Source organism: Anoplophora glabripennis, unplaced genomic scaffold, assembly GCF_000390285.2.
Source record: "Anoplophora glabripennis isolate ALB-LARVAE unplaced genomic scaffold, Agla_2.0 scaffold32, whole genome shotgun sequence".
In the NCBI taxonomy this organism is placed as follows: domain Eukaryota; kingdom Metazoa; phylum Arthropoda; class Insecta; order Coleoptera; family Cerambycidae; genus Anoplophora; species Anoplophora glabripennis.
The window spans coordinates 786,543-814,063 of NW_019416220.1; the positions used below are offsets into that span (position 1 = coordinate 786,543).

Consider the following 27,521-nt stretch of genomic DNA (forward strand, 5'->3'; position numbering starts at 1 on the left):
ATCTTGGCCTACCGTAGTATGCGGTCATTATTCTAGCTTTTAATATGTTTTTAATCCGTTCTGAACGACAACGAATAAGCAGAGCTTTTTACCTATACATGAATGAATTAGCAATTTTGTTACATTTTCAATATTAACAAGTATTATTGATTTGTTAATAAAAACAAATCTACAAGAATAACAAATATTTTCGGATGTTAGGTTATTTAGTATTTTTAATATTTTTTTTATTACAGAAATCTGTATAAGTAAATTTCAACTACCACAAGATACCAAGAAAACTTGATTAATTCACCACTATTTTTACTGGAGACTCGCCCCCTTTCTGAAGTATAAACGTGACACCCTGTATTTACACGGGCGCATTCGCCATTTTCTCAAATATCTTGAGGATAGCTTTCATACACTCCTCTATTCACTCCGGTGTAAAAAGGTACAATGTCTGAATTACTTCAAACATTGCTTCTCGGGCTTGTCGCCGCTAGAGAAGTTTGCGCAAACAAGTTTCGTCATGAATATGTATACAAATTTTAACGTATGGTCGTTGTTGGAACGATTCAAGCTCCTACGTAGGATACAGGATGTCAAAAAAAAATTGATATACCGCACTTCTTATGCTCTAAAATGATTTTTAAGGAAGTTTAAAATGTTTATTTTTTGGAACATATTTTTTTTGTACTGTGTTGTTGCACTAAAGAATTAAATAATAAACGGTGTCTGATTAATGAACTGTAATTTTAATTATTGTTATACCTTCATCAAAAACAATAATTCAGTATATTAAATTAAAAAGGGCGATGCCTTAAATAAACCCACCATACTCGTGATGAAGTGATGTGATGATGATGATGATGATGTGATGTGATGATGATGTGACATAATGACGATGTGATGATGTGATGATGTGATGTGATGATGATGTGACATAAACTGGTTGAATTCCATTGCTTTTAAATTATCCACGCCAAATTTCATTAATAAATATAGCAAAATGTCGAGGTTATTCTATTTTCAAAAATCACTTACATCCCTCAATTTTTTTCGAAAATTCGTAATAACCTGAAAACTGTCACATTTTGGCCCATAGTACCTTATACGAAAATAGTCTAGAATTTGCCGAAGATTTAAAAAATTGATAAATATACATAGTGTTCCACTTGAAATAACAGAGCTGATTATGAATTCCGGTATAACCGGAAGTGCGAGGAAGTTGACACTGTCTTCATTGAATAGATCTTTTTGATAAACCCCAGTATACAAATTTTCAGATTTCAATTCTGGCTACTTTTTTTTACTGGGCCCTCTTCGTGATACACCCTGTATATCTGTGCACTCCCCGAATTTACGGAGTTACGATGTTACGGGGTTGTTTATTTCTTCTATTTAAAATTATAGTACTGCTAAAAACACATTCACTCATCCGTCCGCTACACTTTGATTTGAAAGCAATTGCAAAGCGACTGGGGAAAACAGCTGTTTCCCTTCAACGTTCGAACGCTGGTGGTGCGCCGGCGCGATCCCAGTCAGCAAATTTGATGGCCGAGTTAACGGGAGTTAAAGGGCAATTTGCTTACTTTTTAAAAGGTCGATTTTATGTTTATTGGGCCTTCCAAATACGTGGTTAAAATTAATGACATTATAACTGATTCACCCTGTATAACGCAAATATTTCAAATACTGAAATAGTCAAAATTTTCATGTGTTGCGAAAAATTCCGTCTCTACTGAAATAAAAAAGTTTTGTAAAAACACCTTACTCGTACAAAAATTACCGCTGAACCGATAGAGCTTTTCCAATCTCACCATAACAATTTAGGGCAGGAATTAAAAAAAAAACGGTCTACTGCTGTTCATTAAGATAAATAAAAACTTTTTTCCATCATTTAAATGGCTGCAACTCCCTAAAGAAGCATTTTATAGCATATGTTCACAGGAATTTCTTTTCATGACAGATACACTATTTTTTAGACACCCTGTGTATCTAACCTGTTTTGCCATTGTAAAAATTTCAAATGTATGAAAGATTTTCCTTCTCCAACGGGACCTTTCCAAATTTATTAATCAGACCATTGATCTGTTAGGCAGGTTTTAGAATTCTAATATGTGAAAACTCCCGACAAATAAAAACGCAATCAGATAAAAAAAAGAATCAAAGCAAATTCCGCATAAAAAAATAATTTATCGTGATTTAAATTTTGTCGACGACTTCAGTCAGCTTTAGCATTTTATAAATAGAATCGATTTAATTAAAATCGCCCTTATACAGCTACATTTAAATTTCGTTCGGAATAATTTCAAATAAATTTAATTTCACCACAATCAGCTTAACATTAAAACACTTGCAATTGGAAATGTTCAAATTTCGGATATTAATTTTAATGCGCCTTGAGCTAGCGTCGGCTAGCGCCATTTTATTTCGTTTTCTTCTTCTTTCGAATGCCTATTTAATACCAACTTATCCATCGTGGTAAAAATAACCTGCGTTTTTTCACTTACTTCTCACTTCGAACAAATTTTGCCTTACCTCGTCAGAAATTAGAACAGTACACTTTAATTCGGCATGGGCGATTTTAAAACCTCGTAATACAGATGTAAGTAATAAACCACAGTAATAAGAACACCACAAAAACCACAGTTTCAAGATTATTCTAGATTTTTGACACAACGACTTTTGTCTCGATAACCTATCAATCTTTAAAATCTGTCAGTGTGATGAGACTTAAAGATTTATGTTATAGTCTAAATTATTCCCTTGACACATAACTTGGCAAACTCGCAATTCGTTTGTTTCTATAAGAACAGAGGTTCTCAAAATGTGCATGTTGATGAATGGATTAAAAAATAACTTTTTACACTATTTTAAATATAGTTTAAACAAAAAAAAATTATAGCAAATTTAATCAAATAAAGTCAATGCAATCATTCAAAGAAACATCCTGAATTCTTGAGGTCCTATTATAACCATCGACAAAGACTAATCACGTAGAAAATAGCTGCTACAAAGTATCTTTTTATTTCCTCATTTTTCTTGGAATTATTTGATACGATTAAAAATTTTAAAACAAAAAATATGTACACATTTGGTTCATAACGCATAGTTTTTTTTCAAACATAGATATTCCTGTACTTAATAGTATAGCTGGTGCCAGATAATAAGGGACAAATTTTCTCCACCCTGAGACATTGTGCTTTAACTTTAATATGTGCCATAAAAAATTGAGTGAAAAGTTAAATTATATCATAAACATTTTTATAGACAATGCAGGAAACTTTAATGGCCCCTTTACAACAGACGACGTAAGTAGTTTCTTTTCAATGCTACATAGCAACTACTGTGCCGAGAAAATAAAACCAAAACATAAAATAACTTAATTCATAAAAGTCTGTCAAATGCATTTAATGCGCAAAGGGAAAAATACTTGGAAATTTGTTAGTGTCGAGCTCGTTCCTGAACTATGACTCAGGTATTAAAAATTACTATGGAAAAGCAAACTAAAATAAGTGAAAAAAGGCACTCTACTCATGAGTTGCACGCAATGTTTTTTATATAAAATATATATTTTACGCACTAGTGTTTTTGGGCGGAGGCAACTCAGACTCAAACTTATTTGTGTCGGTGCGTAATATTTACTTTACGCGTTACTGCTATAAAGTCAGTTGAACATGATAAAAACGCCTAGCAATAAAATTTAATGAGTTTTATAGGCGTCCATAAAAAAGGTTTCTGCGAAACGTAAAAAAAATATTAATTTGTATACAGGGAGTAAGAAGTTGGACTGCCATTACTTCAGCATGAGATAATGTAATCATAAATGAACAAAGAAGAGGTATATTACTGCACTGCTAGGCAATTTGTCAACAACTGAAATTTATGGTCCAGTCGCCCAGTGCGGCTGTGTTTGTGCGGCGTTTGTCCGAGCGCGCGTTGTTCAACTGGTCGTATATGTACATTTCTACCATCTGCATGTTTAGTTCGACCAGACCTGTATATGGGTATGGCTAAATAAATGTGGAAACAAGTTTTTTGAAATATTTCAATGCCGAGTTGCTGTGTAGCGACCGAACCTGGTACATACTGGTGTTCAATAGAGATCGGAAAGAATATACTGTGGTAAGCTAAAATATAAATAATTTATTTTACGCATAGAATATGGACACTAGTGCGAAATGTTAAATTTGAAACATGCGTAAAATGTAGAAAAGCGTATTTTGTATCGGAAACTTTGTTTAAATAAAAATTACGCGAGGATATTATTTTAATTCGGCTTGTATATAGTAATATAGGCGAAACAGAAAATGTTTTGTCTCCGCAGGAAAAAGGCGAATAATTTTATTATGTTTTGGCCTGGAGACAGCACGGCGCTCGTGACCAGCATTAATGTAAAAATTTTCCGCATAAAATAAAAACACCAGTGTCCCTTATACCCAAAGAAATTGATATAAAATTTGGAGAATTTAATAAAGCTATGTAATATCGCCTTTTTATCTTATACGTCGGCTATACAATACCGAAGATGCAATATTCATTGGACGGCCGTTTCGGTTTATCATTCGTGTATTGCAAGTAAGCGGACTGTGATATTTAATTTACTTTTTAATTAGAATTTTCAATAAAACCTATCTGTAGCTGCGGATATCCCCACGACGCAAACGCTCGTGCACGTTCATTTTGCCTCATACGAATGCAAACGACAAAGAACTCTATTAAACAACTCCAATATGGAGTAGCCTTTCCGCTCACCAAACTTTAATTCCATTGAACAGGATGGGATTTACATGAGATACTTAATGTATTCGGTTTGAGTGGCGAACCACTTACGTTTTTCCGTTCATATTTTTGTAATAGAACTCAATATGTTACATTTAACAGTTTCAAATCCAAGACATATGTAGCTACATCGGGGGTTCATCAGGGTTCAAACTTGGGTCCGCTACTCTTCCTCCTATTTATTAACGACCTTGACAATGTGCTAAATTGTGAAAGGCTTTTGTATACTGCTGACGCACAATCTTCAGCAAGAACTTACTTTTTACAACACATTGATTATATTGTCAAGGCAACTTCTAAGAAATTATGATTTATAATAAGAAACAGCAAATCATTTAGAGGCCCTAATAACTTAAAAATATTATATTATGCTTTCGTTAGATCCAAGCTCGAATACTCTTCTTTAGTTTGGTATCCATATTGTCAATTGGCTAGAACTAGCCTTATGTTAAAATCACCTGTGTATAATATGACATCTAATTTAAATTTATTATCTGATATGTGCGCTAAAGGCTGCCTACAATCTGCGCTTACTTTATATACCCATATACAGGTCTAGTCGCCCAGTTGAAGAATGACCGCGCGGGCAAACGCGGCACAAACACAGCCGCACTGGGCCGCCTGACCATAAATTCGGTTGTCAATAAATGGCCTAGCAGTGCAGTGCAGCAATGCGGAATTTGGTGTGATTCAGGTAATTTTAATATATTATAGACACCTATTAATCTAAAATTATTATAATTTTTTACCTTCACCAGAAAACTTTCTTAGGGACGCCTATGAAACTATTCAATTTTATTGCTAGACGTTTTTATACATCTTCAACTGACTTCGGAAAGACTAACTACTATTACTAGGTATTACTTTGAAGATGTCAAGATTTGTACACGAATAAATATAAACCCTGCCCTAAGGAAAACGTGCTGATCAATTTATTTCCAACAGCAGAGGCGTAGGTGCGGGTAGTTCGAGGGGTATAACTGAGTAAACTATAGTGAACTATAAAAATATTATCATTGAAAAGTATGTTATTCGTATTGTTAATATTCTTAATTAATATTCTTAAAAACCATTTAAAAAATCGCAGTGTTGACTGTTTATTTGTGATTTTTTGTGAATTTTTGTGTGAATTTTGTGATTTTTGTGAATGTAAATTCATTATTATTAATAATTGTATCTTTCCAAGATTTCAGCTTAATTTAATTACACCTTTCTTCAAATCAAGGTACTCAATCGTGACCTTGGATTTGACCTTGACCTTGGCCTTCAAGGTCATTTGAACGTATTTCAGAAATCGACATTGATGACCTCAAATCTTTCTAAGGACGGTCGGGACCATGGATCGGCGATCTTGGATTTAATCTTGAAGGTGATTTGAAGGTTGGCTTTGTTTCTTTTTATATCGATACCTGTACTCCTAAGGCTGGATCGCGGAAAAGCAGGAAATACACCTGAGTTGCTTCAGCGGTAACGGATAATTTGAGCTCGCTGTGACCTTGACCTTGACCGCAAGGTGAAAGTTGAGATCACATCCGGGTGTGAAATTTTCTGCCGAATCTATTCCCAAGGTAAAAAATAGAAGGTCCTATTTAAAATTATGAAGTTGACCTTCAATTGGCCTGTAGAGAAATCTTTTATTTCCACATTTCACTTGGGATTGTTTCATCTGACGGTTTCCCTTCTCGTATACAATTAAAAATAGTACCAAAAGAAGAAAACATAGTTTTTTCTTTCAAACATACACATTTCTGTATTTAATAGTATATCTGGTGACAAATAATGACTTAAATCAAGGTACCCAATCATAACCTTAGAGTTGACCTTGGCTTTCAAAGTCATTTGAAGGTCGACTTCAGAAATCGACCTTGATTACCCCTGCACCTTTACTTGATAAAAATCCCATTAACTTGGGGGCAAACATCTTATTCCGAGGTTGCTTCAAAAGTGACGGATCATTTGAACTCGCTGTGACCTTGACCTTAACCTTGACCGCAAGGTAAAAGTTGAGATCACATTCCGATCTCAAAATTTCTACCGAATCCATTCCCAGCGTAAAAAATAGAAGATCCTATATAAAATTATGAAGTTGACCAAATTCAAGGTCAGCAACTGCTTCCCCCAATGAGCTGAACAACTTTTATTTAGGTCAAGTATAACAAATTCTATCGGGCAATAACAATATTAAAAAATTATTTATTTTCGTATTTTTTTTAATTACCTATTTACAATTTAATTGTTTGATACTCTGTAATAATTAAAATAACCCCCAGTATTTTTTCGAGAGGAACTCACCTCGTTCCCTCCCAGTTTTCTAAGTAAAAACTGTCTAATTTTATTTTGAAATAGATTAGTTCATTAAATTGTTAGCCTAAGTTTCATCCGTCTACGTAAAACATCCTCAGGGACACCCTATTAAATTTCACTACCCTGTAGTGGCTTAAATAGCAATTTAAAGCTACCGATTGGCCTATATGAGCAAAGTTGGATTTAAAAGACGAACTCTTTAATGGTTCTGCGTTTGAAAATTAGTTTGGGAGGTAAAAGAATTACTGGAACATTTTAATTTTTAATCGATATAGCGATACATATGTGACACAAGTGGCCTTAATTTCTCGTGCGTCAATAAAGATTTATAGAAATATATCTGTTTTGCGAGGTAGCATCCAATTGATAAATTTTAAGGGTGTAAGTTCACATCTGGCGCGTTCATATTTGGGTGGGTAGATCTATATTTCACATTCATAGTCGCATATATATATATACACAGCCGTCATAAGGGTTGTTGTCAGTTTACGTTTTCCGTCCTCATTTATGACGTAACGTTAAAATTACTTTGATAAATGATATTATAATTTATTTTTTGTTGCCCTTTTTGCGGTAGTGGATGCTAACGTTGTATCGATTTTGCCTTAAAACCTGTAATGCTATTTCATTTTAATGCCATCTGATAAAATGTGTATTTTGTTGGGAACTCCAGCGTGCACAGAAACACCAAAATTTATCACTTTTATACGTAAATATATCACCGCGCGACACTTTGCGGAGTTAAGAAATGAAAACTTTTTCAAAAAACTCATTTTTCATAGTCATTAATAACATTCCCACTACGGCTTCCCCCTCTGTTATACGTAGGTACTGTGAAACTAAACAAATACTTCACATTTATTTTAAGGAAATTAAGCCGAGACAGATTATAACACTCTTTATTCTACTATGCGTAAAGTGTTCGCATTAGTGCGTCAATATTTGACACACTAGTGCCAAAAACAATGCCATGATGATAGCTGCTGTATTAAATGTTACTCCTCCGTCGCACTAGTGCACACACAGATATTACGTAGTGTACACAGCGCGAGTAAACTATTTTACGCACTACTTTTGACAACTGAAAATATCGAAAGCGAGGTAAAGTTATTGCATTTATATTGACTTCACTTTGCAGTAAAGTGTTCTTGAACGAGATTATCCTCAAACCGTTCGTTTTAATCCGTAGACTACAATCTAATGCGTTGGGATATTAAAGGGTAAAATATACCGTACCCTAATAAACACGTATGTGTAATATTACACAGATCACGAATTTGTCTCTTGGGATATCGACAGAATCTATGGTAGTATCTACAGATAATATACAAATAATTGGGCCTGTAATACATAGATATCACCCCGATGTGCCTTTGCTATTTCCGGGATTATTATAGAAATACAAATTAGTTTTGCGATGTACCGACAAATTTGCATAATGACCTTCGTTATGGAATCCACCAACGTTTTCATGATTTAGTACCGTCATCCAATTTCATATTTTTTTGTTTATACGGTGGTCAGAAGACAAAATTCACGGGAAGCTTATGAAATCAATGAGTTAAACAAAATAAATAAAAATGAATAATACATTTTTTAGATATTAGTCTGAATTTCAGCCACTGCCTTGCGTAAAATACTACTTTTTCGCGCATCCACTAGTGCGTAAGGCAAATACTTTACACAATAGTGCAATAAATTAAGACAATGTTGATACATGCAAAGATATAAGCCGTAATTTCATCCTAGAAAATTTTCTTTTCCCACTGTCTTGCGTAAAATACTAATTTTACGCACACTGTACACTACACTAGAGCGTGAATATTCTATACACTAGTGCAAAAAATCAATATATTGATACACATACATACACATTAGTCTGAAACTTTTCCACTACTATACTTAAAATACCATTTTTACGCACACTAATGCGTAATGTAAATATTTTATATGCTAGTGTACAAAATAAAAATATATGCAATGTAATAATTCATAATTACCTTATTATCTCATTTCATTAGTCCCAACTTTTTACTCCTTTGCATAAGAAACTATTTTTACGCACGCTGTACAGTACACTAGTGCGTAAAGTAAATATTTTACATACTAGTGCATAAAGTAAAGATGATACTGATACATGCAAAATATAATCTATAATTACTTATTTCATTCTAATACTAGTACGAAAATTTGTATTTTCTACTACCTTATATAAAATACTAATTTTACGCGCTATTTCTAAAAATAAATGCAAATAAATAAGCCATAGTTACCTTACTATGCTATTTCATTCTAGATATTAGTCTAAACCTTTACTTTTTCCATTGATTGAATAAGATACTAATTTTACGCATATTGTACAGTTCAGTAGTGCGTAAAGTAAATATTTTACACGCTAGTGTAAAAATTAAAGATAATATGCAACTAATAATCCACAGTTACCTTACCTATTTCGTTCTAAATATTGGTCTAGAAATTTTCTTTTCCTACTTCTTTTGTAAAATACTAATTTTACGCACACTGTACACTACAATAGTGCGTAAAATAAATATTTTATTCACTAGTGCAAAAAAATAAAGATGGTATTGGAACGTGCAAAGAAATAATATAAAGTACGCCGCTCCAAAACACTGACGATCTCTCGCTCTATATTAAATAACCTAATTGTGCCCGTCAACAAATTAGTATAATATTTTGTCTCCAGATTGTATGTTGCTGCAACACTGGTTGTTTTGAGCGTACTGTTTAAAGTTTACTTAGTTTATATGCAGCGTTAATTCGAAATGGGCAATAAATTATATGCAAATCAAGTGAGAAGGGTTACAGGTGACAAATGAATAGATTTAATGTTTGTTTGAAACTACTTTACTTACCATTCATTTGTAACAAGTGAAGCTTCCATATTTCAGTGTTTTAGTTCAGATGCGTTTTCATGTTAACATCTATCAAAAGAGAACAACGCGAGTATGGAGTGACAAATAAGTCTTAGACGGGAATATAGGATAGTGCATGATTTTAGTGTTGTATCTCGTAGTTTAGTTGAAACAAATAAAATCTAGCAACATATGAGTGATACCGAAATGTTAAAACCGTGGTATTTTGAGAAATGGCATCGTATACCAAATAGAGACACATTGCCAACTTGGGAAGATATCCGGAAACACACTTGTAATTTGACGTATTCCTGGATTCTGAGGCTCAACATTCCACTCACTTTGCCTGGATATGCCTAGCATGCTTGATATTTTGTTCGATGTCCTTAAAAGGACATATTTTACTCGGTACGTAAACATATATTCGGATTCAAATTAACTAAAAAATATAGTTTTATGAACGTTGCGCGTAATGTAAATATCTCACACACAAGTGCGAAATAACAAATCGTTTATAGTTTGATTTGTCAGGGTTGTTACTTTCTTATTTTAGGCGCGAGTGCATAAAATGAGACACATTCCGCACCAGCGCGTAAAATAGATTGTGCGTAATTTAATTTAACATATGCTAATACTTTAATCATTTAAATTGCAATTACAAATTTTTAAGCAGTTTTTAATAAACATGTGTAATTTTAAAATCATATGAACGTTGTGCGTAATGTAAATATCTCAGACACTAGTGCGAAAATAATAAATAGTTTATATTTTGATTTGTCAGGGTTGTTACTTTCTTATTTTAGGCGCGAGTACATAAAATGAAACACGTTACGCACCATCGCGTAAAACAGATTGTGCGTAATTTAATTAACATATGCTCATACTTTAATCGTTTAAATTGCAATTACAATTCTTTAAGCAATTTTTAATAAACGTGTAATTTTAAAATCATTTGCATCTGAAAAATGGAATTAACAATCACTTCAATTCACTCAGCTAATGAATAGGAGTTTATTATATATTTCGAAATGCATTTCGATCAATCAACCATTCATTAAGTCCTAGCGTGCGAAAGAAAGAAGCTAGAACATCACGCTAAAAGAATATTAAAATAAAAATATAATGAAGTACGCCTCGAAATAATTGCTAATGATTTCATTATTCATTTAAGATAATAGATACCTCGTTTACCTGTCCTCGCACAATACAATGAATTTATTCATTACATCCTACATTTTTACATTAAAAAGCCCTAAGGAAAATATACAGGGTGCACCAAAAGGACCTAACTACCCCGATAACTTTTCAAGAAAAATACATCAAAAAAAGTTTCAGATGAAAGTTGTTGGATATCAAGAAACCATCACGCTTGGAATTGCCCTTGGACTTAAGTTTCAAGTCAAACCAAGGCCAACTTCAAAATAGTAAACAGAACACCCAGCAAAATTTTACGGCCCAGTATGTCCTTGCAGGTCGCTTAAAGATCAAACTTAGACCTTAGTTTGACCTTGCAACATGCGAAGGTCAAATCCAAGGTCATAATAGAATTTGTCATTCAAAATCTTATACAAAAATTTCTTGAAACATTTTCTTCCACGATTCGATCTTTTAGAGTTATTACTCAAAATTAGTTCGATCTCCAAGTGACCTTGAAGGGGACATACCGGAAAATTTTTCTGACCCCATTTTCGAACGTAAAATTTGACGCTCTATCAATTGCTGGCATAAGAAATAGGGTGTTATATTTAATAATTTCAAGTTGATCTTGTTTTGACCTTGAAACTTAGAGTCAAGGTCAAATGCAAGTTTAGGGTCTTTGTAGGGTAAATAATGCACTAGTGTGAAAAATAAATAGATAAATTTCAAGTAAAACAGATTGAAATACAGAGTGTACAAAAATATTGTGAAAAATTCCGCAGCACGTAATCAAGCAAGCCACAGAAAGGAGCTGCGATTTTGATTTATTATTCATGTATCAAGACTAGCAGGCGTTGCTTGTAGTTTTCGGAGTTGGAAATTAATAGTTTCGAATTCGAAAGGGTAGTAAATGTTAGATATACAGTTCAATGGTTCCAGGTTAATAAGTTTAAACTTAAATTTCAATTCCGAGTTAACATTGTCAAACACGGCCAGCACTCTGTTGTGATAGAAGTTAGGATGAAGTTTACTCTACTTTTCTAAGGAGGTAAAATTGAACTTTGAATTTCAATATTTAATTGAAAGATTCAATTGGTTCGGTCAGTCAGGCACTGTAATTGCCATTAGCCGAAAAAGGATAATAAATGTTTGTAATCGAAAACTTGCAATTCGCAATCGGTAATTATTGGTAAAATCTGTTTTATCCGTCCTGGGGGGAAATCAAACATCTCCGCTCTGCTCTTGTTAATCTAATTGGTAATTTAATACAATTGCGTTGCCCGTGTACTGCTGTAATTAATTGATTTTTTCGACGAGCCAGATTTCCATACATTTTGCCATTTGCTGCAATGCCCACTCAATAACTATAATCCCTTTAGCGAAAGTCAAACGGCGTGTAATAGCATTTTAACACTACCAACATCAAACGTGTACGTCAGGAAATACCGACGTGATTTTACACCTAAAATGCTGCACAAGTGTTTTGCGAATGTATAGAGTGACAAAGAATGTTTAAATGAATTGAATATTAATTGCAGTCTCCTAAATGCACTTCTGATTTCTAAATACAACAAAACAATATCGAAACAGTAAAATGACTATTATTTTCACGTTCCAAGTCATACATTTCAAGTTGACTTTCATAATTTTTAATGAAAACTTGACTTGTAACTAAAATTTCAAATTGAAACTAAAAATTTCATCTTAAATTGAAACTTAAAATTTAATATTTGAACTTGTATTTTTAATTGGTACTTATCGGTACTTATTGGTACTTGAAGTTTAGTTTCAATTTCAAGTTAGAACTCTAAATATCATGCTTCAAGTGAAATATTAAGAGGCTCAAAATATTATGAGTGTCGAAATTTCACACTCCAGCATATTTCAAGTTCATCATCACCATACCATTTCGGTCCATATAAATTTTGTAGTAAAACTCGAAATTTGACTTATGACTGATTTGGAACTCAAAATTTCATATAATAATCGGAATTTTCAAATAGGAGCACGAAATTTCACACTTAAACTTGAATGATCATACGCTACTATATGTACTATTAAATTTTGCACTGTAATTAGTTTAACTTAAAATTCAAGTTGGAACTCAATTTCAAGTTGGGACTTGGAACCTTTCGCGCCATTTCTGTACTTATTGGTAAACTTTATATTGTTCTGAAACTTAAAAAATACTTGAATTTCGAAATTAGAACTCAAAATATCGTGTTTTAAATTGAAATTTCTAATTAAAAATTAAAATTTCATGTTTTAAGTCGAATCAATTCAAAATTCTTGTCTGAACAAGGGATTTTAAAAAAAATTCGCATTCATGCTAAAATTTAAAATTATAACTTGAATTCAAATTCAAGTTGTAATTTAAAATTTTATTTTTGCAATCGAACTTGTGAATTTAAACTTGAAATACATATTAACAAATTAAATTTCAAACTAAAATAAAAAAATTATATTTTAAAACAAAATTTCGAGTTGGAACTCTAAAGTTTACATTTTAAATTAGTAATTCAAATTAGAACTTGAAATTTCAATACACCATAGGAAATTTCGTATTTGCATTTATAAATTTTGTGCTAAAACCTTAGACCTCAATAAAATTTGACACTAGAAGTCAAATTTCTTGTTTAATTTAAATTTTAAGTTTAAAATTAGAACTTGAACTCAAATTCAAGTTGAAATTTCAAATTATATTTCGAACTTTGGGATTTAAACATGAAAGTTTCAAACTGAAACTCAAAATACCGTGTTTCAAATAGAAGTTATTACAATTCAAAATTCCATGTTTTAAATAAAAATTTTAAGTAACAACTAAAATTTCATACTTGCACTTGTAATTTCATGTTGAAATTTAAAATTCTCTTTCAGTACTTTAAACCTTGTGTTAAAACTCGAAAATTTAACTCAAAGCTCATAATTTCATACTAAAAAATTTAAATTTCAAGTTGGCATTCGAAATTTTTTGTATGAGGTTTGGGAATTTTAAAACTTAATTTCGCACTTGTATTTTTTTAACTACAACTTCTAAATTCGACGCTAAAAATATACGTTTCAAAGTAAGTACTGAAATTTCAAGTTGGTAGTTCAAATTTGAGCTCTGAATTTCAAGTTGTAAATTTCGTACTTGAATTTTCAGTTTAAAATTTAACGACAAAAATTTCAAATTTTTATTTATAGCTCTTACATTTCAAGATAAATTTCCTATGCTTTCATATAATTTATAATAAAATTGTAGAAAATATACTCACATATAGTTTTAGACACTAATAAATAAAATACTAATAAAATACTAATTATAGATGCATGTCCCAACATAATTAAAAAAGTCGCACAAGTGCTCGAAAGCGGTTTGTTTTCGAGTTTCTGTGGCACGGCCGTAAAAATGAAAATCCTGACGTGGATGGATTTCACCCCAGCAAAACTCAAGTTGCTTAGCAAAGTTATAAGGGATATAAAATTATATAGCTTTCCTAACTTCCCCTATTAACGCAGCCTATACTAATATACTAATTGTACTAATTTCCACAGAACCCTGCGAGAAGACGTTCTGCGCTTGGGGAGCTCATTGTATCAACGGCCCTGACGGAAGGGCGCTGTGTCAGTGCCCAACATTCTGCAAACAGAAGGTGGATCCCGTCTGTGGTACTGATGGGAAGACATACTCTAATCACTGTCAGCTCCGCGTGGTTTCATGTAAAGCCCGCCTTAATACCAGAGTTAAACATGCCGGGGAATGTGGTAAGCACACTATTTTAACGACTAAAAACTTTCACGAAATGTTTTGCCGATTCAGCTTCAGCGGTCTCAGCTATCGCACATCGAATCCCGATTATTCGTAACAATTCTGCGATTAAAACTAACGATTCACAAAAATATAAAAAAAGAAACACTATTACAAGTTGTTGCAGGCGTTAAGACAAATTTGATCGGATCAAAATGTAATTAAATTAGAACTTGAAGTTTTATACCTAAACTTGAAATTGAAAGTTGGAACTCAACATTTCAAGTTGGAACTTAAATTCAAGTTCAAGTTTTTAAACTAGAACTTGAAGTTTCAAACTTAATTCCAAATCCCAAGTTGGAACTTAAAATGTCTTCCTCACAATTAGTGTTTAAATTAGAACTATAAATGTCATGCTTAACTTTCATAATTGGTAAATTTCAAATTAGAACTTGAAGTTTTAAACTTAAACTTGAAATTGAAATTTTATTGTTGCCGACGTGAAGACAAAACAAAAAGTTTTCAAATTAGAACTTGAACTTGAAATTAAAATTTAATTACAATTTCAAGTTGGAACTTAAAATTTGAAGTTGAATATTGTAAATTTTATAATACAACTTGAAATTTACTTTCAATTTCAAGTTAAAACTCTTCAAGTGAAATAGCAAGAGACTCAAAATTTTATATAAGACTCGAAATTTCATACTCCAGCACATTTCAAGTTCATCATCATAATACCAGTTCGGTCGATATAAATTTTATAGTAAAACTCGAAATTTAACTCAAAATTACACATTTTAATTTGAATTTTTAAATAAAAACACGAAATTTCACACTTAAACTTGAATTATCATACACTACTATATGCACTATTAAATTTTGCACTGTAACTAAAAATTTAACTTGAAATTCAAGATGGAACTCAATTTCAAGTTGGGACTTCGACATTGCTTGATATTTTGAATTGGAATTTTTCGTGCCATTTCTGTACTTATTAGTACACTTTATATTGTTCTGAATCCTAAAAAAATACTTGAATTTCAAAATTAGAACTCAAAATATCATGTTTTAAATTGAAATTTCTACTTAAATTAAAATTTCTTGTTTTAAGTCGAATCTATTCAAAATTCTTGTCTGAATATGAGATTTTAACAAAAATTCGTTGTTGGAACTCAAAATTTCAAGTTGAAACTTAAAATTTCGATTCAAAAAAATAAAAAATAAAAAAAAACACGTGAAGACTTTGGTCGGTACAAAAAGTTTTCAAATTAGAACTTCAAGTTTTAAACCTGAACTTGAAATTCTATTTCAAGTTGGAACTCAAAATTTCAAGTTGGAACTTGTAAACTTGAAGTTTAGTTTCAATTTCAATCTCAAAATTTTATGAGAATCGAAATTTCATACTCCAGCACATTTCAAGTTCACCTTCATAATACTATTTCGGTCCATATAAATTTTATAGTAAAACTCTAAATTTAACTTAAATTTGGAACTCAAAATTTCATATCTTAATCTGAATTTTCAAAGACGAACACGAAATTTCACCCTTAAACTGAAATTATCATACACTACCATATGTACTATTAAATTTTGCACTGTAACTAGTTTAACTTGAAATTCAAGTTGGAACTCAATTTCAAGTTGGGACTTCGAAATTTCATGGTTAAGCTTGATATTTTGAATTGGAACTTTTCGCGTTATTTCTGTACTTATTAGTAAACTTTATATAGTTCTGAAACTTGAATTTCAAAATTAGAACTCAAGATATGTTTTAAATTGAAATTTCTAATTAAATTAAAATGTCTTGTTTTAAGTCGAATCAATTCAAAATTCTTGTCTGAACAAGGGATTTCAACAAAAATTCGTTGTTGGAACTCAAAATTTCAAGTTGAAACTTAAAATATCTTCTAGGTACACAATTAATATTCAAATAAGAACTATAAATGTCATACTTAAGTTTCATAACTTGTAAATTTTGTACTGAAACTTAAAATATACTTGAATTTCATAATTAGACGTCGAAACATCAGGTTTTAAATTAAAATTACTAATTAGAACTCAAAATTTCATGTTTTACATGAGAATATCATATTTAAAATTCTAAAACTCGTATCTATAGGAAAACAAACACTATAACAAGTTGTTGCAGACGTGAAGACAAATATTCAAATTAGAACTTGAAGTTTTAAACTTAAACTTGAAGAGCCTATAAGTAGAAAACTTTTTTAAACATATTTGAATTTATCTGTTATCGCTTTGCTTTTATCGCAATTAATTTAAATTTAATAACAACGAGATGACAAAGTTGGAGGGTTAGAGTGGAATATCCATTTTGTTGTAATTAATTAAAAAGAGATTTATATTGTTAGGGCTGAAATGCTTACAGATATCAAAAATATAAAAAATTTTTGGTGTGGGGTGTGGTGTGGGATACCATACTATTTTAATTTTATTTTTAACTTTCCACCGAACAAACAGAAAGTAATATGTCACGGTTTTAAGTCTAACATGTTTCTGGTTTCATCCGATGCGCCTCAAAGGTCAATACTTGGGCCACTCTTATTTAATTTATGTATTAATGATACACTGTTGATCTTGATGTTTACTTGTTGCTCTATGCTGATGATACCTATGAAATTGTATCATGCTGTGAACAACTGTTACGAATGTGAACCACTTCAAAGTAATCTTAATAAAATTAATGAATAGTGTTCTCTGGATAAGCCCTCTCTAAACATTAACGAAAGTAACATTTTGTCTTTCAATAAGAATGAAGTTCCTGTTCACATCAATTACAAAGTAAAGAATATTGCTTGAACTAGGGTAGTTGAGTTCAGAAGTTCTGTTTAGTTTTAAGTAGCGTTGTTAATAATATTGTTTTATCTGCATACAGAAGCTTGGGCTTTGTTATTCGGAATTCAATGGGATTTGATGGTACTCAACTTTTAAATTTACTGTATCATTCTTTTGTTCCAAACTGGATTATGCTTTAATCATTTGGAACCCTGGCAACAATAAATATTGAAGTGAAGTCGAAAGTACGCGACTTCGTCATTTAAAATATCCTTCAAAGTACATAGAGGATACCCGATGGTCCGAATTCCTCAACAAGAATTATTAATTCGACTTTCTTTTATCAGCCTACAAGATCGGCGAAAAAATCCACTACAAATAAATTCAGAATGTCATAGATGCTCCTAATATTCTGAATATGCTAAATTTTCATATTCTTAAACTGATAGGCGTTATTTCAATGCTACATATTTTATTACATTCTTAAGGTTCTGAATAGACGCAATCGTCCTTTTGTGCAGTCGCATCTACACAAATATTGTGGTACCTGTTAGACGAAACAAGGTTTCAATTTCTGTTCTTAATAAAGTGCGCGCGATATATAATTCCTGCAATAATAAATTACAGTTGCAATTTCAAGTATTTACTTGACACCATCCGCAGCCGTCAGATGTCCCGGTATAAGAAATATAAAACGTGATAATTCCTCTCTAGGAGCTTTATAACCAGATAATATTTTTACGAGGTCACAGCCTGGGCAGTAACTATCTATTTAAGGACCAACGAGTGGAGAAAATAGTAGCTGTTTTCTCTCGAGGGAAATGAGAGACTCACATATTTGGCATTATCTCTTGAAAATATGTTCAAAACTCCAGGGATGGTCATCTCTGTAGTTTTTCATTTTGGTAATAAGATTAGTTTTATTCTCTCGGCGTGCGTCATTACTCCGAATACCGTTTAATATTTGCATGCATACGTTCAAAACGTAAGGGATAATCGACGAAAAATGTTACATTTTACCTGTATGACATGGTTATCTGAAATACCCAGCGATGTTCACGTTTTCGAATTTACACAAAAAGTTTCTGACGAAAACTAAATTGCTACAAAAATAGAACAAAACGTGAAGATTCTTGTAAACCTACGAGTACCTCAAATATAGGGGGAAATAAAATTTTACTACACTTCTGAAAATTTTCTTAGGTTATTTTTCGTGTTCATATTTGCAATTGTTTGATTATGAAATTTGAAGAGGAAACTTATATTTCACATTTCTATTTGCAGCTTCATCTACGAGCTTTAAATTTATGTTGGAACGTAAAAAATTTCGAATTAAAATTTCATATTTGAATTCGCAATTTTCTTTTAATTTCAAACTGCAATTTGAATAAATTTAAAACTAAATCATAATTTCGAAATTTCACGATTCAATTTGAGTTATTAAGTCCAAAATTTCGTATTTAGATTTGCAAATTTCGAATTTGAACCTAATTGACTATACCTCGATCGAAATTGTAAGGATTTCGATAAAAATCAAATTCCTACCCGTTATTTTATTTACTAATTTCAGTTATAAAAAAATTGTTTCTATTACTATTTACTGATTTATTTCGATATTAAACAAGTTTGAACTCGAATTCTATATATTTCACTAATTTTCGATTCGAGGTTTATTTTTCCTATTTAATCTGAAAATCACAACGTCATGCTTGAATTTAAAATATCAAGTTGGAACGTCAAATTATGTAGTTCAATACGAAATTTTAAGTTATTCGTCGCTCTATTTGAAATTTCGAATCAAAATTCTGATTTCGTAAATCTAGAACTAGAAATTTCGAGTTGCAACTTGAAATTCCTCAAATGTAAAAAATCATAAATTTTAAATTATTTAAAATTTAAATTATCGAATTTGAAATATCAAGTTTAAAATTTGAAACTTTTTTTATATTCGATTTGAACCCGATTTTTTTAAGAGTTCGAAATTTAAGATAAAAAATCCATTCATTTTGAGTAGTGCGTAAAAAAAATACTTTACGCACTAGTGCGTAGAACAATGTCAATATTCAATATTCATTCTGCAATTTAGACAAAATGCAAAATGAAGACGTGGTATTTTGACATTAAATTTAGAAAAGAACTTGAAATTCTGAGTTCAAGCAAAACATTTTTAATTCCAAATTAAAATTTCAATAACCAATTCGAAATTTATATTTCTATCTTCCAACAAAATTTAAAAGCACAGAAATGGTAATTCCAATTAGATTAAAATTCAGGCACGAAATTTAAATTTTTAATTTTTTTATTTAAAACATGAAATTCAAGCTGTAATTCGATTGATTTATAACAACTTGAAATTCATGTGAGAAATGATATAATCAATCCGGAACTTAGAATTTTCAGTATAGGATGAAATTTAAAGTTCTAATTTAAAAAACTAACTTAAAACATGAAATCTTATGTTCCAGCTTGAAACTGATATCTATAGACACCCGTAAATTTGAAATTAAGTCAAAATTTGAAACATCATATTGAAAATTTTAAACCTTATCTTTATATTCGTAAATTTTAAATTGCAGCTTGATTTTAGCATAATTCGACAATTTTAATGAAAAAATTCATTCATTTTAGACGCAGTACTTTACGCACTGGCGCATAAAACGCAGTACTTTACGCACTGGAGCGTAAATGGACTGTCTTTAATGTAATTTATAATATTTTCTTCAGTTTCTAAATTAAGGTGTTAAGTTTAAAACCATCAAACTAAAAAAATTTGCAACTTTAAAATTGTTTTGTATTAGTTTAATTTTTATATTTCTAGTACAATTTGTAACGGCACTGTAATAATAGGCAATTTTAGCACGCCTTATGAGTTACTCCTTTTTTAAAAGTTGTTCACAGATTATTTCTTAAATATGACTCTAGAACGTAAGCCAAATAAACGAAAACAACGGTCTTAAATCTAGAAATAATCGCATTATTACGGAACAAAATCGTGATAGCCGAGGATATAATTTCCTAAGCATTTCCGCATCTAGGCGGCTTAATAAGTGCGAACTCTATAGTAGTATCTTTGATAAACTTTAGAGCCTTCGATCGAGCCCAGCTTAATAATTAACTTAGTTTGGCTAATTTAAATACAGTGTTATTCCTTTAATCAGTACCCTTTCTCGATATTTCCTTGCTCGTTTTTGTTCCACTATAAATTATAACTAGATTAAAGTTTGGATTTGGGACGGGAACAAATTTGCCCGTAAGAATTATGAAAATTACCCGGAAACTTCGGAAAATACACAGGGAGCAAAAAAACCGGTTCCGATATACGGAAATTCACAAAAGCTTTTACATATTTGTAATGGTTTTTATACACAAAAGATATAAATGAATTGAACATACATGATACATTGTTTAAAATTGCACGTTTCTTTTTAAACGTGCGAATTTACATGACCTTAATTGGCTCAACCAATCAGATTAATCATGTGGTCACCCGATGTAATATTACCGCGCGTGTGTAGAGAACTGTACTAATTGTTCAGTAGGCATGTTTATATTCATTTGTGACGTCATATAGTGTTGCCACAAAAGTAATAATAAAATATTCAAATCTACCACCGTTACCCGCATCTTCCGCATTGTTTTTCCTCAAACTTGGGGACCACGTCATACATATGGAGAGGGGATATGTAGAATGTATGCAGAATGCAATACAACCCGCAGTTTATTTCGGATTGTTTCGCGTGTCCGTCGTAATGGCTGATTTTGCGAATTTTGAATATGCGGAAATGATGGTTTTATATAGAGAATGTTTACGAAATGCGAATGCCGCTGCAGCAGAGTATAGAAGGCGTTTCCCTGACAGACAACATTTTCCGAGTCTGCGTAAAATCGGTCTCCTTCTACAAAAGTTGGTATCCCATGTCTGGTTATTAATATATGGCATACCTGAGATCTCACCAGCCGCCACTGCTTGGATAATTAACATTAATATGTTAATAAAAAACTGTTTTTTGCCAAAAGGCACACATAAAATTTTTATGAGTGTAGATATTAGTGTACAAAGAGTCAGTACGTAAATTAAAATCAGATCTTTGCGAAACAATTTTATTACAGTAGCCACCTCGATACGCAGATCTACGACTTCTAGATCTCATAGCTTCAGTTGGAATATTTATCTAGAGGCTTATGTGAGAGCAGTGAAAAAAAATTAAACATCGACAACGCGCTAAAACGGTTTGTTTGGCGTACAATGCCTAGCTTGAAATGTGTTTTAAATTAAGTGCTAAACGTTGTCTGTAAGCGTTTATCGAAATAGACGGAGAATAATATCGCTAACATTATTGTCAAACTTTATACACTGCATGTATAACTTTGTTAAACCAGTTTGAATAAATTATAACAAAATTACCATAGACAGATAAACTACAAGTTCCAATGTGGCTCAATGCACTGTTCAGATTAAATACGCCGTGCGGTAAAACATAATGATGACATTATTTTGGGGTACAACGGGGATATTTCGTTAATTAAAACACATAATTTTTTGATAACACTCAATTATAACAGCGGTTCGTTTCGGGGGAATATTCAACAGCTGAGATACAGTTTCGGTTTATTAAATACTTATCAGTTAAAATAAAGCGAATCCCTCGTTTCGCTTGTTATTTCATAAGCCGAAACGAGTATGCCATTTTTAACTAAAAATTCTCCACTAGTATTTCTGCTTGTGAGCTGTAAATTCTGTTTCAGAATTTCATTTCCAGAAAATCACATATTTATTATGTAATCAACTTTGACGGGGAGCTTCCCGGAATATGCTGTAATTTATTTTATTTCAAATCGTTAGTGCGGGCGATCGATACGGCTTCCAAGTTGTATTACGGATTTAAAACAAATCCGTAAGCTTTAATTTTGTATAAATGCACAATTCGTGAAACCAATACGCACGCTGACGTCACTGCGTTCCTATTGATAGATTTTTACAGTAAAATTTAACTTTTTCGCACTAGTACAGAAATATGTTACCACTAGTGCGAAAGATATCTTGTTACTTCCAAGTCATATAACTGTTTTAAAACAAATCCCTAAGCTTTAATTCTGTATAACTGCACAATTACGTGAAACAAATACGCACACGGACGTCTCTGCGTTGTTAATGTTTAATTTTTACAATAAAATTTAACTTTTCCACCCTAGTGCATAAATATTTTACATATCAGTTCGAAAATATTCTACGCACTATTGCGTAATATATTTTATACCCTAGTGCGAAAATCTTTTGCGCACTAGTGCGTAATATATTTTATACGCTTGTACGAAAAAATAAATAACGTATTTTATAAACTAGTGGGATAATGTTTTGCGGATTGAAAACAAATCTGTAAGCTTTTAATTTTTAAATTTCGTGAAACAAATACGCACATCTATGTCACTGTGTTCCTATTGATCGATTTTTAAAATAAAATTTAACTTCTTCGCACTAGTGCAGAATTATGTTACCACTAGTGCGAAAACGTATTGCGCTCTAGTGCGTAATTTATTTTATACGCTAGTGCGAAAATATTTTACGACTTCCGAGTTATAGAACGGTTTTAAAACAAATCCGTAAGATTTAATTTTATTTAACAGCACAACTTCATGAAACAAATACGCATATCGACGCCACTGCGTTGTTACTGATTGATTTTTACAATAAAATTTAACTTTTCCGCCCTAGTGCATAAATATTTTACATATCAGTGCTAAACAGTTTCACGCACTAGGGCGTAGGATATTTTATACACTAGTGCGAAAATGTTTTGCGTACTAGTACGTAATATATTTTATACGCTTGTACGAAAAATAAATGTTTCTATTTCAATTTATCACATCTCGCAACTTTTCAAACTGTGAAATTGACAATTATGCACTAGTAATTTAATAGAAATAGATGTACTTTTAAAATTTTTATCTATAAAGTGCTTTTATACGGATTTTTCGCAATATTTATCGTGTATCTAGTCAAAAGAAGCTTTTTGATACTAAATAATAATATAAAACTCCCTAACCACATATTTAAGTAAGCAATTAATATTAGTTTAAATAGTACAAAGTTTAGAAAATGACTGAAAAGACTATTGCACTAAGTATTGAAAAAAAATTGATTAATAATATATTTGCGAAATTTAAATGATACCCTTTTTCAAAAAGATTACCACTATACGTAAAAAACGCACATTCCCAGTGTGTAAAATAGAACTTTTTCGCACTAGTGCATACATATTTTACACACTAGTGAGAAAATGTTTTACACACCAGGGCTAAAAATAAACTGCTCCTATTTAAATTTGTCACATCTCACAAATTTTTAAACTGTAAATTAACAATTATACCGTCATAATTTAATAAAAACATATATTTCTAAAATAATACCGGGCTCTTTAAAAAAAATGCAGTGTTTTGCAAAAAATTACGTTATTCTTTTCCAAAGACGCCTGTATCTATTACAACCATGCGTAAATTTTAGTTAAATATCAGTGGCAAAACACCTTATATAGCAACCACACGTAGCCTACTAGATCTCATGCTTGATATCAACATCCATCAATATCTGCACCATGTTGATAGCAACTAAGCGAACAAAACATAATCAAATTATGCGCTCATACTAATTAATACACGAATATCAAATTAAGAGGTATATACAGCATAGGAAAGTACCGATGGTCTATCAGAAGTTACGTGAGAGCGATAAAGTAAGCCATAGAAATCCATGTGATAGACAAGGATGGCTATAATGAAGGCGCCTAATAGTCAACGCCCATTTCGCCCTTCCGCAAATAAGATCCACTCCTTATTTGTGGAAGGGCGAAATGGGCGTTGACTATTAGACGCCTTCATTATAGCCATCCTTGTCTATCACATGGATTTCTATGGCTTACTTTATCGCTCTCACGTAACTTCTGATAGACCATCGGTACTTTCCTACACTGTATATACCTAATATTAGTATTAAATACAAATTTCTATGCGTTTTCTCAAAAGTTCAGAAAAATCCAAGGGAATCAAATCTGCCGATCCTTATGGTCGCCGAATTTAATTTTTAACGTGCGTTTCATTTTCAAATCACATATTAAAACATGTGAAAACAATACAATGTATAAAAAAATACCGAAATATGATTTACCTACGCTTTTCCAAATATCTCCATAAAGAATACAATTATTTTTTATTAGCGGCGTATTACTTTATTTACACATTTACACATAAAACGGGTAACAAATTATTGTGTGGAACAGTAGGTACACAACATAAAAGAGGCAGAGAACATAAAGCGCGGTTAAAAAAATTCGCTCCATATTTTACAAATAGCGAAGAGAGTTTAAAACAGCCTTTTATTTTCCCGATATATTTGTATTTATACACTTTGTCTATGACGATAAAAATTGTTCTATTGTCTCAACAGCCGGGACCGACCCAGGAGAGGACCACCACCGTTCCGCGACATGGCGCCCAACGTAGGGTCATACTGCCGGATAAAAATAAAACTAGCTACACACAACCACGGCATGGCGCCCAACGTGGGGCTATGTCGCCATATAAAACAAAAGCTAGCGAACCACGACAGTATCCTGAGAACTAGTGCGCTGCAATGTGCGGTTTAGTGCGCTTCAAGCTGCGCACTAGTGTACTGAAATACATACACTGGCGTGCGTTGATCTGTGAAGTAGATATTGCATATTTTAAGTTTGTCCGAGGTGTTCGGGGAATGAATAGATATTATTCAAAGTAAAAAAATTGAAAGAAAGGAAAGGAAAAATTATCCCCACAACGTACTAAGCATTGCTAATGTCGCAACATCAAATTAAAGGTGTTTAAGTGATAAATTACACATTTCGACAAAAAGTACGACATTAAATAATTTAATATTACTGCTGCGTTGAACTGAGCCCAAAGTAACAGTGATGGCGAAAACGGAATTTTAATATTCATAACTCAACTCCTATCGTTTTCAATCAAAACGTTTTCTTAAACAGATATTCAATTTAGAGTATTTCACTGATGAATTATTACTGCGTGGCCCAAAAATATGAATTCCGAATCTTCCATAAAATGTATTTTTTCCGTATATACAGGGTGATTCAGTCATAATGTCATTCATATTAAGGGGAGATATGGAAAATGAGTAGAATATTTTCAATTCATTATTTAAACCCCACTTCGGACCGCCCCTGACCGCTGACTTACAAAGGTTTATCAAGAGTGAATCTTGACCTACCGTATTCGGTCACTAACCTAGCATTTACTGCGTTTTTAATAGTGAACGACGATAAAAACCTTTTTATCTAGACACATGTAGGAACAAGATATATTTTACATTTTAAATACAAACAAATATTATTTATTTGTTAATAAAAACAAATGAATAAGGATAATAATTTTTTTCGAATTCAGTATTCACTCACTCATCCATTCACAGCACTTTGTTAATAAAGTTGGAATGCGCTGCACTTTGATTTTGAAAGCTATTGCAAGATTCAGACGACTGAGGAAATTAGCTGTTTCACTTCAACGTTCGAACGCTTCGTATTAATTTGCTTAAGTTTTAAAAGGTCCAGTAATTTTTTTTTTGATTTTCTGTTACTTATTCACTTTTTTAATACGTGATAACCACCGAGATGTCCGGACCAAAAGACCTGTGACTCTTTTAAGAGATCACTTGAATATAGGAAATTGAGTAATTTTTTAAGGGTGCAGGAAGGGCTTATTCTTCGTAGCAAAAATAAGATCCATGCAATGAACATTTAGAATTCGCTTATTAACAGCGAATAAGGCTCCTAAAAGAAATTTAAAACGTTGTTTCCCTCAAGTAAAAGAAAAATTTTATTGGTTTTTCCACTTAATGAGATTCAAATTAGTATAGCTCTTGCCTTTCCGCATACTAATTTCTGTTGTGTTAACTCTTTCCTTCAAAAGTCAACAACGAAACGAAAACGCAGGCGGAATATTATCCACGGCCGTACCTACGATATAAGTTTTTTAATACAAGCCAAGCACAAAGATATTCCTGGAAAAATTAGTTCTGTCAAATGGCACGAAAAAAAAAGAAAATAAATTCGCACTGAGATTCGAAGAGGAATGATAAAATTATTTCTTTAAACCGAAACTTGTTCGTTCCTTTGCAACATTTACAAAGGAAACCGAATAAGTTTTCACCTGATGAAGCTCTAAATGGGTTCTTTCCTCTGGCTGACGAGAAATTCAAATCAAATATCCTTTTCATTTGTTTCTATAGCAATCGTTCCAAGGCAACCTCAAATTGCCCTCAATAATGCGCTGTTGCCTTTTAGCGACACAAAGCTTTATACAAAACCTTACTTCGAGACGAATGTTTGAATTTGAAATTAATTGAAAATTTGTAAACGTCGTACAGTGCGTAATATCAGTCTTTGTACACTAGTGTACAAATTTTACGCACTAGTGTTTATGTTTTATTTTGTCAAGGTAAACTGTCGTACTTGTTAAAGAATAATTTTTTAGGCACTAGTGCATGAATAACGCGCCCCGAAAATTTTAAAGAAAAAATACTTAAAAAAATGTAAGGGAATTTCTGTAAAAATTTGACACCCTTTCGAATTTTGCCATGCTCGAAATATCAGACTTATTAATAATTTATGCCGGGTCCGCTCTTATTGAAATATTGCTATTAAGTTCCAGAGTCCTGATTTATTAGAAATGAACAATTTCTGTACCCCATTCTTGTACATAAAATTCCTTCTTGAAATACCTTATTGATTTTTCGTTTTTGTATCACTCCTAGCAAAACGGAACGTTACTAAATATACGACATTTCCTCTGTGTCCATATAAAACAATAAAAATGCATTGCTATGGGAATTCAGAAGCGAATATACAAATGGGAACGCATACGGAAGAAGTTTA

The 27,521-nt window shown here is 31.9% G+C and overlaps 1 protein-coding gene across 1 annotated transcript in view; it reads left to right on the forward strand.

Moving 5' to 3' along the window:
- The first annotated feature begins 9,854 nt into the window (after nucleotides 1-9,854).
- Nucleotides 9,855-27,521, forward strand: part of LOC108906289 (agrin-like) — an 83,622-nt gene continuing 65,955 nt past the window's right edge. Inside the window, exons 1-2 of the mRNA XM_018709514.2 lie at nucleotides 9,855-9,897; nucleotides 14,619-14,828. Of these exons, the coding sequence (XP_018565030.2) occupies nucleotides 9,855-9,897; nucleotides 14,619-14,828 (253 nt within the window). The remainder of the gene's footprint in view (nucleotides 9,898-14,618; nucleotides 14,829-27,521) is intronic.